We start from the raw sequence: 21593 nt of genomic DNA on the forward strand, positions 1-21593 counted from the left end.
TTAAACCCCAGGAAATCTCAGAACTGAGAAGGTGCGAGGTCAGATCCCTGTCAAGCAACCAGATCTGGAACATGTAACCATCAGACCCCCACGGAGAGGACCATGAGACCTGGTCAGGTAGCATAAAAACCTGGTGTTCTCTATGCTGATGGAGGTAGGTTCTGAGTGTTTAGCCAATGAGCTTTCCTTCCTGGGCATCCCTTCTGCAAAAGGTATGTAATCCCTGGCTCACCCTGAGTGAGATGAACATATTCACATCCACCATCAAATAAAGCAGTTTGGACAAGCAAGGACCTTCATCAAGAATTGCCCAGGGCTGGAGGGGGAGAAGGGGAGGCCTTGGTCATAAAGAGTCACACCTAAATCTCCCAGAGGTCTTCTCTCTTCCAGCCTTCCCAGACTCATTCACTGGGAACCAAACTGGATTCCACCCCTGTCCTGGTAGCCATCGAACCTCCCCTTCCGTTCCCAACTCCCTGAGGTCTCCAGCAGTGCCTGAGTACACAGCAGGCCAGGAACCACAGCATCTGTCCCAAACCCCACTTCCTCCTCCTCATCCTGGAAAACACAGGCTGGGACCTGTGTTCTGCCTCCCCTGAGTGGCTTGCAGGCACCGCTCAGGAACCGGGGCGGTGAGCCAGACTAGCAGCCCGACATGCTTTGAGTACAGATGGAATTGTCCCATGGACCTGCAGTTCCAGACTTTGTAAAAAGGATCCAAAAAAAGATGAGCGGCAGCTTTCATCTCCTCCCACTTCCTAAGACGGTGTAAGGAAACCTGCTGCCTTGCAGGCACCCATGCTCCCCTTTCTGCCCCACCCCCGCCCCACCCCACCCCACCCCAGCTGCTGTGATGGACTCAAACCGTGAGCCAGATAAAGCCTTCCTCCCCTAGTTTGCTTCTTGTCCCAGTAACAGGATAACTAATACAGCAACTCCTTCAAAATTATCCAGCTAGAAATGGCAGGGCTGGGACCGGAAGTCTGGGTGCTCAGCCCTGAGCTTGTTAGAGGGGACACACGACTTGACAAAGCACAGCACCGAGTGCCTCAAAGCACAGGATCACTGGCATCCTGTAGGCTCTGCCTAGTTCCAGCCTGATATGCCTCCTATCCCCAGAGTTCTCTGCCATACCTGATTACTGTATTTTTTTCCCAGAGTTCCACAGGCACACTACTTGGCCATCCTAAACTTCTGCTTCCTCAGCCATACACAAGTAAACAAGCTTCCTCTCTCACCTCACCTGGTTGTTCTGGGTTTCCGAAGAGGCAAGGATGCCATAATACCATGTAGAAAGAACATAGCTGAGCTGGCAAAGTGCCTCTATGGTTAGAGTGATTGCTGCTCCCTTTACCCCTCCTCACGCCCCCAAGGACTACAGATTGTGTGTGGCTCACACCTGACTTTAACTCTAGTCCTGGCTAGGTCTGGCACCCTTTTCTGACTTCAGTGGGACACCCATACAGATAACATTCATATACTTACACACTAATGATAAACTAAACCCTTTTAATGAAAGGGCAGACGAGCCTCTGCAGGCTGTAGGTTGTTTCTCGTTTCCGAAAAGCAACTCGGTTCTTAGCCAAGGCTAAGAAGGAAGACAGCTCAACGGCTTTTAGAGTGACAGCAACTCAGGGGTCGTTAGGCCCTAAAAGAAATCTAAGAATGGGGAATTTGAATGCAGGGGATCAGGAAGAGGGAAGTGAAATGTTCGCTTCCTAGCTTACTTTCCTCTGTCCTCAAGTCTCCCAGCCCCAACCCTATCCCAACTTCTAGTCTCTGCTACCTCCTTTAAAAGCCAACAAATGCACTTCTAGTTATTGACCAGAAGGGGTCACTGCGGAGCGAACTCTAGGCGCTCCTAAACCGGTACATAGCCATCCACTACACACAAACCCGACCTGTACCCTCTTCCAGGCCAACATTCACTCCGTATTCCCATGTCCCCGCGTTTCTTGCCCTATCCTGTTCTCCTCTCCCCCACTCTGCCCCACCCCGCGTACCTCCTTCTCTCTTGCAAAGAATTTACAAAGTTCGATATGATATTGGGGGGGGGGGGTCTTCGCTCCCCACTGCTACTAGGTCAACAAAAATTAGAGTTTTTCCTCCTTCAGGGTAGAAGCCAGCGTCAGTGCTTGGAGGTCTGCAAGACTTAGCAGAGGTTCCTTCTATAAGTTTCAGTTTTAAACCCTGGAGGTAAGTGAAAGTGGTCAGTGTACCAACTAGTAAAAGACTCCGGAGGAGAAATGGGCTGGGGAATCTCACTAGGGTATCTTCCCTAAGAAGACCCTTCCGGTAAAACGGGGAGACATTGTTGTCTACATCCTGCGCATCTGGAATTTGAGATTCTACGCTTCTGCTGGGACTGGGAGGGGAGGGGAGGTGAGGAAGAAGATGGAAAGACCAAAAAGTTACTTGTAATCTGGGAATCCCCCCACACACGCCCACACACACCCCGCACGCTTTCTTTGCCAAATCGGACTGTTGTTTCACACACAGGCTGCGGGTTCTCAGGGGGGTGGGGGAGGGGTGTCCTTTTGGAGGGCTTTGGCAGCGGGGACGCGAAGCAAGCCGGCTGCGAGGCACAAAAGAGACATCCTTTATAGCGCCGCAAGCACAGATGTGACGCTGCGCCCCTCTGCGGGTGGGGGCCGGCTCGACAGATGGCGAGAAACCGCGCTGGGGACGGATTGTCCATCAAATGGCATTTTCGGGATGGAGGGTGGGAGAGCCCGCGGCCCCCAGGCGTAAAGAAAATCATAGGGGCAGACCTCGGCAGTCTCTCCCAGAAGTAGGATGGGTGAAGGCAGGTTGCTGTGGATTGATAGGTGGGGCAATGTTTAGTAGCTCTCTCAATGGAAGATGCGCTCCAAGTCTTGCAAAAGGATAGGGAGGTGGCCCAGGCCCGGGAGTGCGCATGTAAGGGTTGAGGGAAGGCCTGCGACGACAAAGGAGGGGTGAGGGCTGAGAGGGAGGATCTCCTTTTTGGTTCTGTTCGAGGTGTTGGGGTCGCTTCTCATAGGGGTCAGTGCGGCAACTCAGTGGCCACGGGGCCTTGGAGAGGAGCGCTCACCCCTCCCTTTCTCCTCCTCAGACCTGCGGGCTTTTGTTATGCAGATGGCGGCGGGAGGCTGAGCCAGAGAAGGAGGGGTTGCTGGGGAAGGAGGAGACGAAGAAGGGGAGGGAGGAAAGTACAGCTCGCGCGACCAGCCTCCCCTTCCAACGTCACATTGTGCAAGAGACAAAACCCGGGCGCGCCGGAGCTCACACGCGCACGCACGGCAGACGCCCCGATCGCCTCCTCTCTGTTCTCTGCGCGGTAGAGAAAGCCGGCCCAGCTTTGCTTTGCCGAGGACGCGGAGCTCAGCCAGCTCCCAGCGCAGCTCAGAACCAAGCCAAGAGGTGAACCCAGCCGTGGGACCACCTTCTTTCTCCGCTGCCTGCCTAACCGGAGACGTCCCGTTCTAACCCATCCCCCGCCCTGAACTCCGATCTCTCCCCACCCCACCCCTTGGGGGTTTCACGTGGACAGCGCCCCGGAGCCCAGGGCGTGTCGGCGGGTTTGGAATCCACGTTTCAGCACTTCGGACAGCGCCCCGGGCTCCCGGGCTCCTTGAGCTCTGAGGATGGCGAGCCTGCAGCAGGGCGAGAAACAGCTGTTTGAGAAGTTCTGGAAAGGGACCTTCAAAGCAGTGGCCACTCCGCGTCCCGAGAGCATCATCGTCGCTAGTATCACAGCCCGCAAGCCGATGCCAAGGTAATGACCTCGTCCATGAGTTAGGGACACTGGGAGGTTCCCCTTTTCTTGCCTGTGCCCCAGAATCTTGACAGGCGGACACAGGCTGCTGGGCCAGGGTGCCTGGACTATGTCCGTCAGACCGGGCATCTTACGCTGGAGCATGAGAAATAATCACTTGTGTAAGGAAGAGGCTGTTGAAAAGGGACAGGAATTCTTTGATGGGGAACAACACTCCCTCAGACTCCGCACCTCCTATGCAAACCCCTTTGCTTTCTTAGGGTGGGCGGTGTGGCTCAGGGAATGTACTTGACTGAAAACTATTCTAGCTATCGACAAACTTATAGGTCAGGGGGGCAAAGCAGTGGTAGATTTGAGGCAGCAAGGGATGCTGTACCAAACATGAACTCGGCTCAGCCTGTGTTCTATACACGCATTCTAACCTTCAGCTCAGAAACTAGTGGGCTCTGAACATTTCAACAAAAGCCCATATGCTATTTCCTCAGATACGCTCGCTTCAAGCAGCACCCTCCTCTGTGCCTTAGCCGAGGTTGCTGGTGGTGTAGGATTCTTTCCGTTCTGGCACCCAAAACCAAAACTCTGAGCTCAAAGTTAGCATGAAGGTAATATTTGAAAGTTTTACTTTATTTTATTTCTTTAAGGACCCGGTGGCTTTGAACTTTGGAATGAGTTGGGGCGCTGGAGCGGTAGTTAAAAAAAAAAAAAGACAGGAGGGGAGAGGAAAGGAAGAAATAAGAAGGCAGGAGTAAAAGAACGGGGTGCAGGTGTGAAAAGAAGAGGGGGTTGGAGGGCACAGAGACTTCCGTGGCAGAGAAAAGCCCAATATTTTCCTAGATAGTGAGATTCAGAAGACTTTGAGAAGGCTGTGCCCTCTGTCAGGGAAAATCAAGGCTGTATGGAAACTCATTTCTTGGTGCTGCTGGCTGAGTGATTCTGAGAGTTAAAGGGACAATCTGGGGGGACCACTCGCAGGATTGATTAATCCTGGCAGGATGCATTAGGGAATGGATTGAAAACATGTCTGGGAGAGAGAGGCTGACAGAATGCCTCATCCGGCTTCAACTAACTCTGAACTTCCCAGCAAGTGTGGGGTCGACGAAGGCTGACTGGAGAAATAGATCTGCGAAGAGTGAACCCACATCCAGGAACTTTTCTTTGTTCTGACTGACGCTCAAACAGGTCTTTCAAATGAATGAAGCATCCTGCATGGGGAATGGGTGGACAGGAAGCAGAAAGAAGTAGCAGAATTTTGATCCTGTAGCCAGAGTGGACTTGTGCACAGGAGATGGGGGGGTCCACTGATTCTGGCTGGAGAGGTGGGGAGGTCTAGGGGTGCGCGTGACATCAGATGTCATTAAAGCACTGTCTGCTTGCTCAGAGGTTCTTGGTGGAGAGTTTGACGTCAGCACTTTTACGTCCCTGGTCTTCTGCCATCGGCTTCACCTTCCTGAATGTACCACTGGCACATCAGAGCTGCACTGGCCAGAGAAAATGGCCTTGCGGTGGAACCAGGGGAAATTTGTCTGGCAGCAGAAGTGTTTGGTCCATTGTCTCCTATTTTATGGATACACAGGCAGGAAATCAGGTTCTTGGTGTCCTTTTAATTTGGAAGAGTGCCCCTAATATTATCATGCTTGGAACCTTCAGGGTTCTGTCTGTCTATCTGTCTATCTGTCTGTCTGTCCAATGCTGCCAAAATACCATTTTGTTGCCAATTAGCATTGATCATATGACTCAACTGTGAGACATCCTAGCCTCCGGCTTCTATTCATTTTAATTTAAGCTGTATGTGACTTTACAAGAGTTCCACGGGCCCTCAGTATTTCCTTGCCCTTGATGTATTTTAATGTCCTGGGGTTTCTATCCCACCAAAAAACACCTTTGAAGTTTATGTCAGAGTTCTTATAAGCTCTCGATTGATATTATACAAGAACGCTCCTGGGGTTGGCAGTTCCTCTCTGTGGAGCACATCCTGGCTTGTAGATGTTTTACCTAGTGTAGGGTAGAGAGTTCAGGGAGCATTTATATCCAAGACCCCAGAAAGGACCGGGCTCAGTTGTGTTTCAACAGATTGACTAGTGACTTAAGATCAGACTCATTACCATTCTCGCCCACGCCAGCGACATGCAGTGATGGTCAGTTCCCTGCTCCCTTCTGGCGTTCTGTGTTACTTGAGGGTGGAAATGTCATGCTCCCTAAGTCAAGCGCTCTGGAGGAGAAAGGGGAAAGATGCTGCACAGGTGGCTTCAGCAGAGCCCTTTCTGAGTCAAGACTTGGTCTCTCATCAGAAAATGTTAAGCTGTTTGAGTCAAATCCAGCTCAGTCAGACTGACACAAGTCACTGTCTGTGGGCAGATGGGGGAGGAGGAGGGTAAATCACCAGTCTGTCTTGTTGCTCACACACTTAATATTTGGTTGGAGACAGGGACCCTTCCCCGTATATTTCAAGTCTGTGGCTGAGGCAACTTAGCATTGAGGCTGAGGTATGGATTTTAAGTTGTTAATTTCACAGCAACATACCCATATCAGACAACTGCTTCCTAAGCACAATTCCCTTTGGCTCCTCCCTTCCCCCCTCCACTCCCCCTCCTGTGAGGCATTCTTGATGAGGCAGAGTTTTATCATGTATCAAATTTCGAGCAGATGTCTAGCTCAGTCAGGCAGGGTGGCAGGGCAAGGTGAGACACTGTATACCACAGTGGTTGCTTAAGAGCTTCTGTGGGAGAGCATCAGACAAGCCCAGGTGCCGTCCTGGATCTTTCAAGCCTTTACCTCACCTCACCTGTTTGTCAGTTTGAAAATATAAACTGTACCCATGACCACCTCAGCCAGCATGAGGACTGAGTGAAACTCTGTGATGTACGCAGTGTCTGCTTGATAGACCTCAGTCCTGGAAGGAACTTCATAGCAGATAAAGGCAAATAAAAAGTCTCCAGTTCTGTTCTATTTTTCCCTTAAATAAAGCTAACAATTGGCGTTATGAAAGTCCAGCTCTGGATACGTGACTATATTGCAGCGAAATTAATACACATCAGATTAAGTGGAAATTATCCCAGAGTTTCCCATCCATGTAAGTGGCTTAGTTTCTTTCTCTTCCTGATACTCTGACAAAACAAAACAAAACAAAACAAAACAAAAATCAAAAAACAAAAAACAAAACTGAAAAGCAATTAAAGAGGGAAAGGGTTAATTTCAGCCTGTTATCCAGGGTATAAAACAATATGGCAGGAGGTCATCAGGGTTGGAACTTCAGGAAACTGATCACATCGAATTCATAGCCAGGAACGGTGATAACACTCAGGTGCAGCCATTTTCTCCCTCCAGCCGCAGCTCAGGGAATGGTGCCACCCACAGTGGTGGATTTCCCTCTTCAATTATTTTAATGAAGATTTTCCTTTCCCACACCCATGCCCAGAAACCCACCTCTCTGGTAGCCCTAGCTCTCATCAAATTAACTGAGATTACCCAGCACAGAAGGCTTACTCTTTTTCTTTCTGGTTATTGAGTTGGGGGGTGGGACACAATGAAGAAGTATCTGGATTCTGAACTGATCCTTAAACAACTTAGATAATAACAGCCTTTGGTTTATATAGGCAACATCAAGAATTGACCATCTTTAACTTTTCGATGCTATAATTTTACTTTGGGGTTTATCAAATCTGGAGCAATTATGTAATTTCTAATTCATATCAAGAACATCTTAAGAGGAAAATAAGAAATCCAGGCTTAGTGGTTCACCCCCGAGGTCCCAGCACTCCGGACACTGAAGAAAAATGAGGGTAGTAAGCTCATTATCAGTTTAGATTGCACAGTGAGGCTCTGAGTGGGGGGAGGATGGAGGGAGAAAAAAAGAGAGAGAATGAAGAGGAGGAGGAAGAGGAAGGAAGGGAACGTAAGAGAGAAACCAAGAAGGGAAGAAAGAAAAAGGATGGTCTAGTTTGCTTCTCTGCTGCTGTTCTTGCTGTTATAAAATACTGACCATGTTCCACATTGGGAGAAAGGGTTTGTTTCCTCTTTTATTTCCAAGTCACCCTTCATCACTGAGGGAAGTCAGGGCTGAAACTCAAGGCCATGGAGGGGTGCTGCTTACTGGCTTACTCCTCATGGCTTGCTCAGCTTGTTTTGCTTGTTTGTTTGTTTGTTTTAGAACCCAGGACCACCAGCCCAGGGATGGCCCCACCCACAATAGGCTAGGCTTTCCCCATCAATCATTAATCAAGAAAATGCCCCCACAGACTTGATCTCAGGTCAGTCTGATGGTGGCTGTTCCTAGATTGAGACTCCCTCTTTCCAAAAGATTATGGGTTGTGTCAAGTTGACAGCTGAAACTGTATGATGGGGGTTGGGGCAAAAACAGACAGACAGACAGACACACACAGAGAGAGGGGGGAGGGAGAGAGAGAGAGAGAGAGAGCATGATCAATTATGTAATATGGATACTCTAGCAGAGCTAGTACCTGACAAGAACCCCCTCCCCAGGAATCAGTAAGATCAACCACATACAGGGAGCTCTCTCGTCTTGTCCCCACCAAAGAACATTGTTAGACAGCCCCTTAATTCCTTCCTTAATTTTCTTAGCCTCAAGAAAGTTTGTACCTAAGAAGCTCCTGATCAGCAGAAACTAGCCTTTGAAGCCAGCCCAAACCGTAATAATCATATCAATAAACAGTCAGAGCAGGGGACTTAATGAACATGTAAAAATCATTTGAGATTAGCATATGAGTTGTTTGCAGATGCGCATCGTTGAGGGCAGCCCTTCCCTCTCAGCTGTCCCCCCCCCCCCCAGCTTAAATAGATTGTTCACTCCCCTTCCTATTTGTTTGGCAAGCTATTAATTTTCTTCGAAAATCCCTTCCATGCAGAATACTCCAGAAGCTGACTGGAGCTCAGTCCCTGTCCAAAAGCTCATAAATTCCAAACTATTGGAGGTTTTACTGCATGAGGGGGAAAGATGGCCAAATTGTAAAGCAGAAGGAAAAAAAAATGCCTCTGAACCATTTAATTTGAGACTCCCCTTGGTGCCAGGCAATCAGTTCACACAATTGTGTTCACTCCAGCCTTGGGATCAGCATGAGGGGCATTTGGGATGGTGCTTTACTAACAACTCAGTGTTTAAGAGCCAAGAGTTCTGAGGGTCAAAGAAAATGCTTGCCCTGGCGATGAACACATGCTCTTCTCAGGGAAGGGAGTGACTTTGCTTGAGTCAAACATTTTCCCATCTGAAAGATTGAAATTTGTAGAATGGCACACGGGGGTTAGTGGTGGGGACCCTTTGCAATACTCCCCCTGTGACTGCTTGGCAAAAGCAGTACCATAAGGAAGCACAGCGTAGAGATGTTCAAGGGACACTGCATGAGTTGTTCGAATATGCAAGGTTCCAATCTGGGGAAAGCTGAGCTCTCTCCCTGCCCCACCTCTATCTGACACTCTGAGGATTCCAATCAATGCCATTGAACAACAAATTCTCCCTCCTGTCAGAATGAGGCTCCCCAGATAAAGATGTCTGTCTGACTCAAGGAGTGGGCCTGTGATACAGCAGAGGTCAGGAGTTTAGATCAAATGCCATTGGACTTGTGAGTCCCCATGGACTGCTACTGGCAGACCACCACATAGTGGGGAGCAGCCCCCCAATCCTGATTTCTGTAATAATGCCCCAATAATGGACCTGAGCTCCATGAGTACCTCAGGTATGGTACAGGGTCACAATAAATTAAAAACCTGTTCCTGATTTCTAGACAGCTGAGTCTGTTCTTCCTTCAGTGTTGAATAGAGAGGGGTGTAGATGGCCTGTTACTGAGATTCTTCTAAGGCATGGAAGGATGCTCATGGGGTGCTCAGACTCCCTGTCTTTGCCTCTCCTTCATGCCAATACTATGAGTGTGTGTGTCTGTGCCTGGTCTCTGTCTCTGTCTGTCTGTCTCTGTCTGTCTGTCTGTCTCTCTCTCTCTCTTTCCTGTGTGTGTGTATGTCTGCGTGCACATGTATATGTGTGTACACTCAGAAGCCAGAGAACTAAGTTGGATGTTATCATCCTGGCACGGGCCATCCATTGTTTTTCTTTACTTCCTTTTGAAACAAAGTTTCTCATTCCTCAAGAACTTGCCCAGTCGGGTAGACTGGTCAGCCGGTGAGCCACTGAGACCTGCCTGTCCCTGCTTCCCCAGCACTGGGGTGACAGTGTGTACTGTCAGACCTGTCATGTTGAGCACCACTGTTTACTTCTGCACCTGACTTTGCAGCTTTCCAAAGAGACAGAACTGTGTGCAGAATCTGCCAGGCAAAGGAGCCAAACCAATTCTTCTTACTACCTACAAACACAGTGGCTAGGAGACTGCTGGCAAGTGATTCCACCTCAGCCTCGATTTCCTCATCCATAAAATAGGGCTAATAATAGCAACCACTTCAAGGAACCCTTGAGAGGACTGAATGAGCTCATTTATGGACTGTACTGCCTGCTTGGCACATGGAAAGAACTTCTTCTGTGGTAGTTCTTGTTATCAATAATAAATCACAGTTTTTATTATTTCTACAAGCCGGGGAGGAGAAGTTGAATGAAGTGTGGCTTCTATCGGTCAAGAGCTTCATAATTTTCAGAAAAGGAGACTCCGGGTGGTCGGGTTTATGTACTCCAGAGGGGGTGGGAAGGAAGATCCAGAGGTATGGTTCAAACAGGGAAGAGAGACCCCCAGTGTGGCACAGGGATACTTGCTCATGCCTACAGTTCTCCCTAAGTATCTGACCTGTGAAATGGGTATGACTTTTTTTGGTCATTATTTTAGTCTTCTAGTAAGATGTGATGAGGAGGAAGGAATAAGGTCTTTGTGCTCAGGAGGGTCTTGGAGAGTAAAAGCAGGACCATCACCTGTGGGGGGGCATCACCTATGGGGGGGCTTAGCTGTGTGGGGTATCACCTGTGGTCACTGGAAGGGAGTGGTTCATATAATACAAAATTTCCAACTTCCCTGCTGTTGGCTCAAGGGCACTGTCTCTGGCGTGGGCCATTAGGTTTCTAGTCCTTCATGGTCTAGATAGCTAATATAAATGCATTGTGTTCTTTGAACAAGCAGTGATGGTTGGGAGACGGGTGGCAGGGAGCCCACAGACATTGAACTGCCACTGGAGGAAGAGAATCCACAAAGCAAAAAGAGCTGCCCTTGGCTGCGACATTGAGTTGTATTTTCACCTATGCAAGCTTGCATCAGTTTTATTGAGATACTACACAGTATGGTAGCAATCGAGCAACAGGAAGTCCTGGCTCTTCTGGAAGAAAAAAAGGCATGGAATGAAAAACCAAATAAATAAACAAATAGAAAGTAAGGTGACATTTCTGGGTGTAGGGTGAGGAAAGGAGCCACTTTGTGGATTGTAGTCATCAGGAATCTGGATGAGGGAGAGCAGGCTAGGAAGACAACCAGGGGACAGCGTATCTGAGTTAGAGGAAACAGCGATGAACAGGCCCTGGGGTGGAAGCATGCTTGGGCCATCTGATGAACAGTAGAGAGAGAGGATAAGTGGCAGATCTAGATGCTTCCCAAGAGGCAATGGGAGATAGATAAGGAAAGTCTTGTGAGCCTTGTAAAAACTCCCTATGGTCTCAACACCTAGTCTCCCCAGGGGTCTGTTGATCCTGGCATTCTGGGTCCCTAGTTCAACTCCCATGGGCTTCTGCCCAGACACTAATACATCCAGGGATGACTCTGAACAGTGTAGCTTCTGCCTGTGTTAAGGCTAAACAGTGAAATTTCCGGTCTCTCTGATCATGGTCCATCAGACCAGGACACTGGAAAAGATGCTATTTAGACCTCTGAATTCTGGTGGTAAATCTTATTTTGAACATGGCAGGGGAATGAGTCTTTTTATATGTCTCATGGTGTATGGACCTCAGCTGTCCCTTGCACTCAGAGCCCCTCCGCCCCCATCTTGAAGTCTTACAGAGGGATTTTCCACACACTTCAGTCTCTGCACAGAGCTCCATGAACTAAAGTTCCGGATTAAAATGTCATAAGAAACAAAGCCAAAGCAAATATAGGAATGGAATGAAGCCTAAACAGTTATTAAGTAACTTATCTCTGCATGTGCCTGTTCCAAACAAATATGAGGATCCTCTGGACACAAATATGAAGCATGTAGAGAAACCCTTCATCGGTGGATTCTCACAGCTCAAATCCTGCCCAGAGCAGAAACCCACCTATGGGTGACTGTTCACTGGCTTCATTAAAAGTTAACCTTAGCCAGAGAACTGGAAGCCTGGATGACAGTTATAGGCCTGTGGGAAGAGAGGCTTGGGCCAGTGAGATGGCTCAGTGGGTAAAGGCACTTGCAGCCAAGCTTGGCCTGTGTTCACTCCCTGGGATCCATATGGTAGAAAGAGAAAACTAGGAGTTCAATAAGCCTTTTCTGTCTCTGAGTATGATCAACTCCGCTGTTTGTTACAAAGACGCTAGGGTGACCAACACAGTCTCCAGAATTCAGAAGATACAAAGTTTCTCTATGGGATTCATTAGAGAACAGTTTGAGCCAGAGACAGCATCTTTCCCTGTCTTTGTGGGATCCTAGAACTTACTACAGGAATTAAATATATGATAATGAGCAAAGATAACACAGCCAAAAACACAGATGGGAAAAACGGAAGCCCGCACGGGGCAGCCCTGGAATGCTAGGGTTGAAGACCCCAGAGGCCTTTCCATGCCTCCCTTTCCAGGCTGAGGAGACACAATTTAGAGTGTGTAACATGGTGCATATGCACTTTATAAATACATGTGGATATTGATGTTTCATTATTCACCTGCTGAGAAATGTGTGTGTGTGTGTGTGTGTGTGTGTGTGTGTGTGTGTGTGTGTGGGAGGGAGGGAGGGAGAGAGAGAGAGAGAGAGAGAGAGAGAGAGAGAGAGTGAGTGATCTAGGGAGATGGTTAAGCAGTTCAGAGTATGTTTTGCTCTTACAGAAGACCCAAGTTCAGTTCCCAGCGTCCACATTAAACAGTTCACAGACGCCTGTCAGACCCAGTTCCAGGGGATCTTACGCCCTCTTCTGGGCTCTATAGGCACCTGCACACTCACAAGTGTGCATCCCACCACACAAACGTGCACATAATTCAAGAGAAGAACTTTTAATATAGTGGCACATGCCTTTAATCCCAACACTGGGAATGCAGAGGCAGGTGGATTTCTGTGAGTTTGAGACTACTCTAATCTACATGGTGAACTCCAAGTCATCCAGTGCCATATAGTGAGACTCTGTCTCAAACACACATGCTCGTGCGCGTGCGCGCGCGTGCACACACACACACACACAGAGTGAGAAAGAGAGAGAGAGAGAGAGAGAGAGAGAGAGAGAGAGAGAGAGAGAGAGAGAGAGTCAGCACTGGTTCTAGTGCAGCAGTCTCTGGTTTGAATGACTATCTCTGTTGTAGACAGTTGACTAAACACTAGCCCTCTCTTGACACCTCAGTCCCCTTCCTGCCCCTTAAGGGTCTCTTGCAGCATATGCTGTCCACTGACTGACCTGGAGATCCTGATGAGATGCCCATCTGCCCCAGACTGCGCCCAGCTGAACAGACAAGCAGCTAGGCTGTTTCGGGCATCAGGTTTCAGAGCTCCCAGGAGACAATGGGCTTTTGTCTGTCCAGTTCGCTTGCCCAAACCTCCCTCCCACAGCCAGGTGGCAGGTGATTTTGGGGCCCTGTCTACTTCCAGAGATGGGGTGGGGGCCTGAGCACTGGTCCTGTGTGGACTGGAGGCTGTGTTACAGGATGTTTGGAGCAGAAATGATGAGAGGCCATTATCAACCCGGTGCCAGCCTCTTTGTACAAATAGACGGGTGAGGCTCAGAGGTGAGGCACAAGTTGTGTGGAATTAAACTGTGTAGCAATGGACACACTCTTCCAGCCATTAGTGCTGTCGAACCTCCCACTGTGGGTGCCCGTCAGTAGATGTCTTTACAACAGTAGATGTCAATCTTACAGCCATTTTACAGGGGGAAGGAACTGAGGTCTTACAGTATTCCAAATTTGTTTTTCCATCCCTCTGAGTTACAAAGTCTCTATATCCAAGTGGAGTACACCTCCAGCCCAGACCCACAGAGCAAGGGCAGAAATGACCCGGACACATCTATTGAATAGGCTGTATGCCAGGGCAGTCTGTTCACCTCACCATGGTGAGGACCGGCATGTAATAAATCAATTCATCAACTCTCCTGCAGTGGTTTTAGTCCAGGAGCTGAGAGTGGAGTCCCGCTGAAGACAGAGGTATTGTCCCTCCTCACCCCCACTGGATCTCAGGATGAAGGGGATGCCATAGAGATCTCAGCTGTGGGTCACGTGACTTGCTACTAAAGGTATCTAATGTTTGTGAGCTGTACTTGGGTCCAAAGTTTCACCTGCTATAGCCTTCCATATTTTGTGCTCTGTGCCCCCAGACCTCTAGCCACCGCACCGCAGGAAAACCCGGGCACTCATTTACCAAGCAGAATCTCATTAAGTGCCTGGGGTGGGGGCCATGGAGCTGGAAGAGCTCTGGTCCTCTGGTTAAAGCTGTGTGACCAGGAACATACCCTTAGCTACCCCTGAGCCCTGCAGTCTGGTCTGTAACACAGAGATGAGGTGATTGATTTTTGACCCTTGGTGGCACTTGAGAATTGGACATGGTCGCTCTGAGCCATAGAGGTTCTTGTCCAAAGAGAATTTGAATGTGGATTAGAGAGCCATGTAAGACACAGTGATGTTTTACCCCTGGTTGGGGTAAACCTCCAACCGGTGAGTTCAAGAGGTCTATATACTTGACTACAAAAATGATAGTCATGGGAAATGCCCAAGCCACACAGAATAAGGAAATCCCAGGCTCCCCATTCCCAGAATCCATCCATCAAACAACACAATCATAACTACTGGGGATGGTTTAGGAGTATTTTGGTGTTTTCCCAACCCTGTGCAAAATGCTTTATCTGCAGTCAGCTGTCCTTTGAGGTAGCTGGGTATTTTGAGGTAACTGTGACATTTTGTAGCTGAGAAGGTCAGAGAGCTAGGTGGTTTACCTAAGGTCACAAAGCTTGGTAATGTGCAAGCTAGGGCTCGAATCTTAGGCTGGTAACACTGGAACACCTGCTCTGCTTGTCAGACGTAGGAAGGAAATCGGGGCACCATATGGAAACTCCAAAGCTCTTGACAAGCTGCTTTCCTCACCGATATTGGCTCCATCCTGCTCCATCGTGGTACCACAGTGGGGCATGGGAGAGAACATGGCTCAGGACTCCCATCCACTGGACATGGCCTGCTGCTTCTGTTAGGGAGTTGTCAGTTTGATGCCACATTAAGGTTGCAGCCTAAGCAAGTTTCCTAATATATATATATATATTATATATATATAATGTATATATATATATACAATGTATATATATATATACAAAGAGAGTAAGTTTTGACTGAAACAACCTACCCTAGGCTAGTCCACCTAGGCCCAATCATCATCTACCCCAGGCTAGCTCACCTAGGCCTAGGCACTGGGCAGCCATGGTAAGTTTTCACACACATGATTCTTTGTGATTGCTGAGAACTTGGACCAGCCTTGATTATATTTCCAGTACATTCTTTCATGATACATTTTATATCCATTGGCTATTTACCCACCATCTAGTTATTGTCCTTCCATCCATCTACCCATTATCCATCTAGTCATTCACTCAATATGTAGACATATTCATTCTCCATGTATTCATCTGTTTTCAGACTACCCTTTCTATCCATTCATCCACCCTCTCATCCACCCACTCATTCATCCATCCATGTACCCAACTGTTCGTCTACCCATCTGTTCACACACCCTTTAATCCATCCATCCGTCCATCTCTTGCCCATTCATCTACATACCCAATCTATCCGTCTTCCCACCCAACTGATACTAATTGAAAAAGTTAACAGTTCGACTCATCTGTTTCTGTCTTCTAATCTCAGACACTCTCCAGACACTTAGAAGCCAGGTTCAGTGAGACACACCTGTGATCCCTGTGCTTGGGAACCCGAGGGAGGAGATTCAGGAGTTCAACTTCAGCCTGGGTACAGAGCAAGGTGCTGCCACAAAACCCAAACAGCAGCCAGAGCATAGAGACCCCCAGTTTCCTTTCTGCTCGGGGTTAATTTTGCTCTGAAGATTTCCATGACTGTGATTATTTTGTTCCTGTCAGAAACAAACAATTACAGCATTCACCATGGTCCTTTCCCCTAAACCCACGTCAAGGGATTTCACATCTGGCTTTTAGTTGCTCGCCCATGCCTTCCCCCAGCATTGATCTTCTATCACAGGCAAAGCCTGGCAATTAATAAAACACCTTCCACTCTGAAGCTGCTTACACTAGGGTCTGGGAGACGTGTTTATAAATAATTAACTGTGGGGAAACAGACTGGGAGTCAGCCATGGTCAGAAACAGAACTGAGGCCACACCTGAAGGGAAGTGACTTGGGTAAGGCCACACAAAACGGAAGTTGTGCAGCAAGACTGCAGACCTCTCTCATTCATAAAGCAGGCTCCGTATTAGCAACATACGGTGATAATTTCTTCATATCTCAGCCCCAGTCCTCTGCATCAACAACTCCATTTTATAGAATGGGGAGGAGGGCTCCTAGGTAAAGGTCATGGTCTTGCAGGGTCAATGTGACGACTGTAGTTCAGGTGAGGCTTCAAGAGTGTAAGGATCGCTTCCAGGGCCCCCACCCCTGTCTTGCCAGCATGCTTCTCTGATTTTTTTAGAGCTCTGGGACAGGAGGAAGTACCTACCTTAAGTTGAGGTTTAGCCCCTAGGGCTGTGCAAGCTGTGGATGTTGATAATCCCTCCTGCACTGGGCTCTCACCTAGAAGGAAGACCTCAAAGCCTGCTGGGTAAAATTGTCCTTAAAGGTTAATCAAACAGCCCACGGAACCTTGGGAGCCTTGAAGGTGACACTTGGTGCTCACACTGTCACCTGAACCCTCACCTGTCTTCATGTTTAGCATACAAGTAAGTTGCTCAAAACTTCCATCCTCACACATGGGCCGTGTTTTCAGGGAAGGAGACAGCTGGTATTAGCTATGACTCATATTTGTTCCTTTTTAAAGACTTATCTTTTATGTTAAATGTCTAAGTCTCTCACCCGAATTCACATACCCTGTGAATGCCTGGTGTTCATGGAGGCCAGAAGGGGGCATCAGATTCCCTGAACGCAGAGTTACGGATCACTGTGGGGGTATAGAGGCTGGAAGCTGAACCCAGATCCTCTACAAAAGCAGCAAGTCCCTGTAGACCAGTGGTTCTTGACCTTGGTTGTGACCCCACAAGGTTCACATATCAGACATTTATATTATAATTCACAACACTAGCAAAATTACCATTGTATAGTAACAATGAAAATAATTTTATGGTTGCAGGGGTGGGGGGTGTCACCACAGCACGAAGAACTGAATTAAAGGGTTGCAGCGTTAGGAAGGCTGAGAACTATTGCTCTTGACCTTCACGTGTATCCTTGACCAGACTTAAACTTCAAGATGGCATCCCAGAGAGGCGTAGGCCCAGAGAGGAAGTAGAAGGTGGGGCAAGTAGACATTTCTCAAACCCCAGGGTTTACTGTCTGTTCCCTCGTATTTATGCACACATTGAAATCAGCCTTTGTATTGCAAGTGAAGACAGTTCAGAGAGGTCATTCTGTTTGCCCAAGGTTGCCCAGCCCAGTAGAGCTTTAGATATTGGTTATCAGTTGAAACATGTTGCCATAGTGATGTATATCATCCCTGCCCCTGTGGCACCTGACTGGTTCCTGTCTCTCGCTCCCTCCCTTCCTCCCTTCCTCTTTCCCTCCCTTCCTCCCTCCTGCCTCCATCTTTCTCCCTTGCCTACCTAGAAGCAATCTCTTTGTTCAGGGGACTCTTTCTTCTTTTGTGTTTCTTTGAGCCTGTCTCCTAAGTGCCCCCCTCCCAAGGGCTTCAGGGCTCCTAAAAAGCAAACACTTAGATGTGTTTACATCCTTACTGTCTGCAGCTCCCTGGGCAGAGAGGGTAGAGCCCTGACCTGACTGAATGGGGAAATAGAGAAAACAAGAAATCCACAGAGGCTAGCTAGTATATCGGAAGTGTTACCCCACTGCACATGCACGAGCTCCTAAGCCCCGCCCCCAGGCCTCTGAGACTGTACCACCAGTGGGCAGACAAGGATGCTGACCGACATGCATGGATGTAAAAAGCTTGGAGAAGAGCCACAATGCAAAGCCACACCCTGGAGATGCTAGCTATCCAGCTTTCCACCACACATGTTCACATGCTGCGTTCTTTTACCTGAATCTTCTCCAAGACAGTTAGCAAGTCGGCAGAATGGATGTGGATGAATGCATTTGTGCTGATCAGAGGGCGTGGCTTGGTGCCTGCATTTAACTGGCACCTTCTGCACACATCTGAGCCTGAGACAGGGCTCAGCAGCTGGGGAGGTCATCCCAACACCCAAGGAGAGTGCTCCAAGAGGAAGGAGATGTTCCCTAGTGTGACAACATATTGAACTATGTGTTTGAGAACAGATGGTAGAGCTCTGTAGATGATCAATAGCTATAGTCAACTAATCATGGCTACCAGAAGTACTGCATTGGGGTGGCTTCTGGGGCTGTATCTAAGATCGATTAGTGATGTCTGTCACTGGTGCAGGATAAGAAGACTGTAGGACACTAAGATCCATTAGTGATGTCTGCCACTGGTGCAGAATAAGGAGGCTGTGGTACACATGATATGTATCTCTTTCTTGGAGAAGAGGGTGTTACTTTGAGGGATCATATCAACTCGTCACTATAGAGGAGCCACCATGCATGCCATTGACTGACGTCATGCTTATTCATTCATTACCTTAGTGTCCATTTCAGGAAGAACATTTCTCTACCACAACACATTTTGCAGAGGAGCAAACAGTATCTCAGAAGGCAGTATCATTGGCCTGAGGCTAAGGAAGCTAGTTAGTGGCTAACCAGCTCTCATGATTACTGTTAAATACATAAACCATTAGGCTGAGAGATAGAAGTGTCAATAGAGAATCATGTTAGACCATCTTAATACGGTGTAGATGTATACATGTGGCCAGGGGTCTTTGTCTTATTTATCTCCATATTCTCAGCATAGCACAAGACTCAGGACACAACCCACATATAGTGTGAATCTATAGTGTTCAATGCCCCAGAGTGGGATCAGGGTGGGTGAGGACTCAGAAATAAAGGGACGTAGTATGCATGCATTGGGGAAGCATCTACCTTGATGTTTGGCACACGCTGGGTGGATAGTAAGTGTTTGTTGAGCCATTGAGTGCTAGAGAAGCTAAGTGCAGGGCAGTATTCAGGATACTTGGCTGTCTTAGAAGGGGGGAAGGTGTTGTTTGAACTCTCTGGTGGGGTATGAAGAGCCGGAGAAGCAAGCAGGGCAGGGCTCCTGAATATGAGGATGCTGAGCTGAGAACACACATTTCCCAGTCGCCTCAGGCGTGTGATGGAGTACATACATGTCCTGCATCCAGGTGCTATTTCTGGCTTGGTGTGCTACCAGCAGGGGGCTAGTGAACTGCAGAAGCTAGACCCACTGCTGGACCCTGGAGTCTGGACAGTGCCGACTTTGTCTCGCCTGGAGCACCTGGCTATCATGCAGAAGGTGTGTGTGGGTGTGTGGGCTCCTAGGGCCTGATTCTCTCTCGCCGCATCTTTCCCCAGCTGTGTCCTGCCTGTGTGAAGCTTGAGGGTGATTTATCTTCTCTGTAGAATTGTGCAGTGCATTTTTAAAGAGTCCCAAATGATGGAATCATTGGGAAAGGGGGAGGCTTGTTTTTCCTTTCCATTTCCGAGATGTGAAAACTAGGAGTTATTTATGAAAACGGCAATCATGTGTGTTCGTTCATTTAATTCACAATACCTACAAAGCAGACGGGGGACATTCTTCTGGTTGTTTTTGTTGTTGTTGTTGTTGTTGTTGTTGTTATTTCTTTGGACAGGGTCTTACCAGGCTGGTATACTACAGCACCCTCTCCCACACTCACATACAGTAACAGTAAATAAACACTTGGCTGGGTGTGGTGGCACATGATTTTAATCCCAACACTGGAGAGGCAGAGGCAGGCAGATCTCTATGAGTTCAAGACCAGCCTGCTCTACATAAAGACTCCAGGTCAGCCAGAGCTAGATAGTGAAACTCTGCCTTTTATAACATTTAAAAAACAATGACAGGCTTTGGGAAGGACCTCCCTCTGTGCTCTGGGCTGAGCTGTGTGTGCACTTGGCACATGGTCTATTGCACCAGACCTGATAGCATAGCAGGGGTGTTTCTACTGTGTGGCTTCACCCCTGCAAGCCTGAGTTTTATCAGCCACAGAATGAGACATATCAATCTCCCGCAAGGCTACTGTGCAACTGGAGACATCAAACTGGGAATGAGCCCCTCATAGGCACACATCAAAGATGTGCATCTCACCATCAAGACCCGGCCACACACCTCGGGCCATCTTACAGGAGAAAGTGATACTTTACAGACTGGCTCTCCCGAAAGATATGTGTGAGCAAGTACCATGGGAATGGCTGGAGTTGGCCTTGTTATACTGTAACCAAAGTATAACATCCACTTATATTTACCGCTCCCCAACTACACACACACAGTCCTAATGACTCGCTGGAAAACCCAAACACTTGGAACCAAGAAACCACATACATCCTGAAAGTATTAATAACCGAAAGCCGCAGATTCTGTCTTTTTGGTGGCTGCTTTGTAGTGATGATCCCAGGGTTGTCAGACCTGTGTGCAGGCTACAGCAGGGTGACGCTGCTCTGTAAGAGGCGTCTTCCGGAAGGCAGGCACAAAGGAGGGAGAGGAAAGGCGTGTTTACTGTTCAAATACAGATTCTGTGATTATAAACCATCCAGCCATGTGTAACCCTGCTTTGGGCTGTAATTACATTTGCTGCAGTGTTTTCTCAAGAAGCAGCTTGAAACTGGGGTGACCGGACCGACTCTAGCGTAAGTTGGAGCTGAATGTGATTCAGCCACGGGACCCCTGCTTCATTCCCCAAACCTCTGATGTCAGTTTTCAATGTCCCCACTCTGACAAGTAATATTCTGCATCCCTATGAGGTATCTCTTGGCTGTGTGTACACATTTGGACCTGGGGCACACATGGTTCGTTCTTTGGTACCAAGAGTAATAAAGGTTACTTGACAATCAGCCTTGTGATGAGACTGGGATAGTCAACCTAATAACTCTGCTGTCTATTAAGTGATTCATGGGGGGTGGTGTCTTCGTCAGGGTTTCTATTCCTGTACAAACATCATGACCAAGAAGCAAGTTGGGAAGGAAAGGGTTTATTCAGCTTACACTTCCATGTTGTTCTTTATCACCAAAGAAAGTCAGGACTGGAATTCAAGCAGGTCAGGAAGCAGGAGCTGATGCAGAGGTTATGGAGGGATGTTTCTAACGGGCTTGCTCCCCCTGGCTTGCTCAGCCTGCTTTCTTATAGAACCCAGGTCTACCAGCCCAGGGATGGCACCACCCACAATGGGCTGGACCCTCCCCCACATGATCACTAGTTGAGAAAATGCCTAACAATGGATCTCATTGGAGGAATTTCCTCAACCGAGGCTCCTTTCTTTGTGATAACTCCAACTTATGTCAAGTTGACACAAAATCAGCCAGTACAGGTGGGATAGCATATACCATTTGGATACACTGAACCAGTGAATGGTTCAGGTACCATGTAGAATTACACAGTTGACTCATCTGAGTAGGGACTGAATTGGACCCTGAGGGCTTTAACTTCATCAGTGGTTTAATATATTAATAAAGTTAGTAGATGGTATCTGGTTGGA

The 21593-nt window shown here is 48.1% G+C and overlaps 1 protein-coding gene across 1 annotated transcript in view; it reads left to right on the forward strand.

Annotated features, from left to right (window-relative positions):
* Positions 1 to 3626: 3626 nt before the first annotated feature.
* The window catches only part of SRRM4 (serine/arginine repetitive matrix 4), a gene marked incomplete at both ends in the record, with an annotated part of 150324 nt that continues 132357 nt past the window's right edge, over positions 3627 to 21593 (forward strand). Inside the window, one exon of the mRNA XM_080941386.1 lies at positions 3627 to 3757. Coding sequence (XP_080797512.1) covers positions 3627 to 3757 — 131 coding nt within the window. The remainder of the gene's footprint in view (positions 3758 to 21593) is intronic.

This window comes from Micromys minutus (assembly GCF_963924665.1).
Source record: "Micromys minutus genome assembly, chromosome: 29".
Lineage (NCBI taxonomy): Eukaryota > Metazoa > Chordata > Mammalia > Rodentia > Muridae > Micromys > Micromys minutus.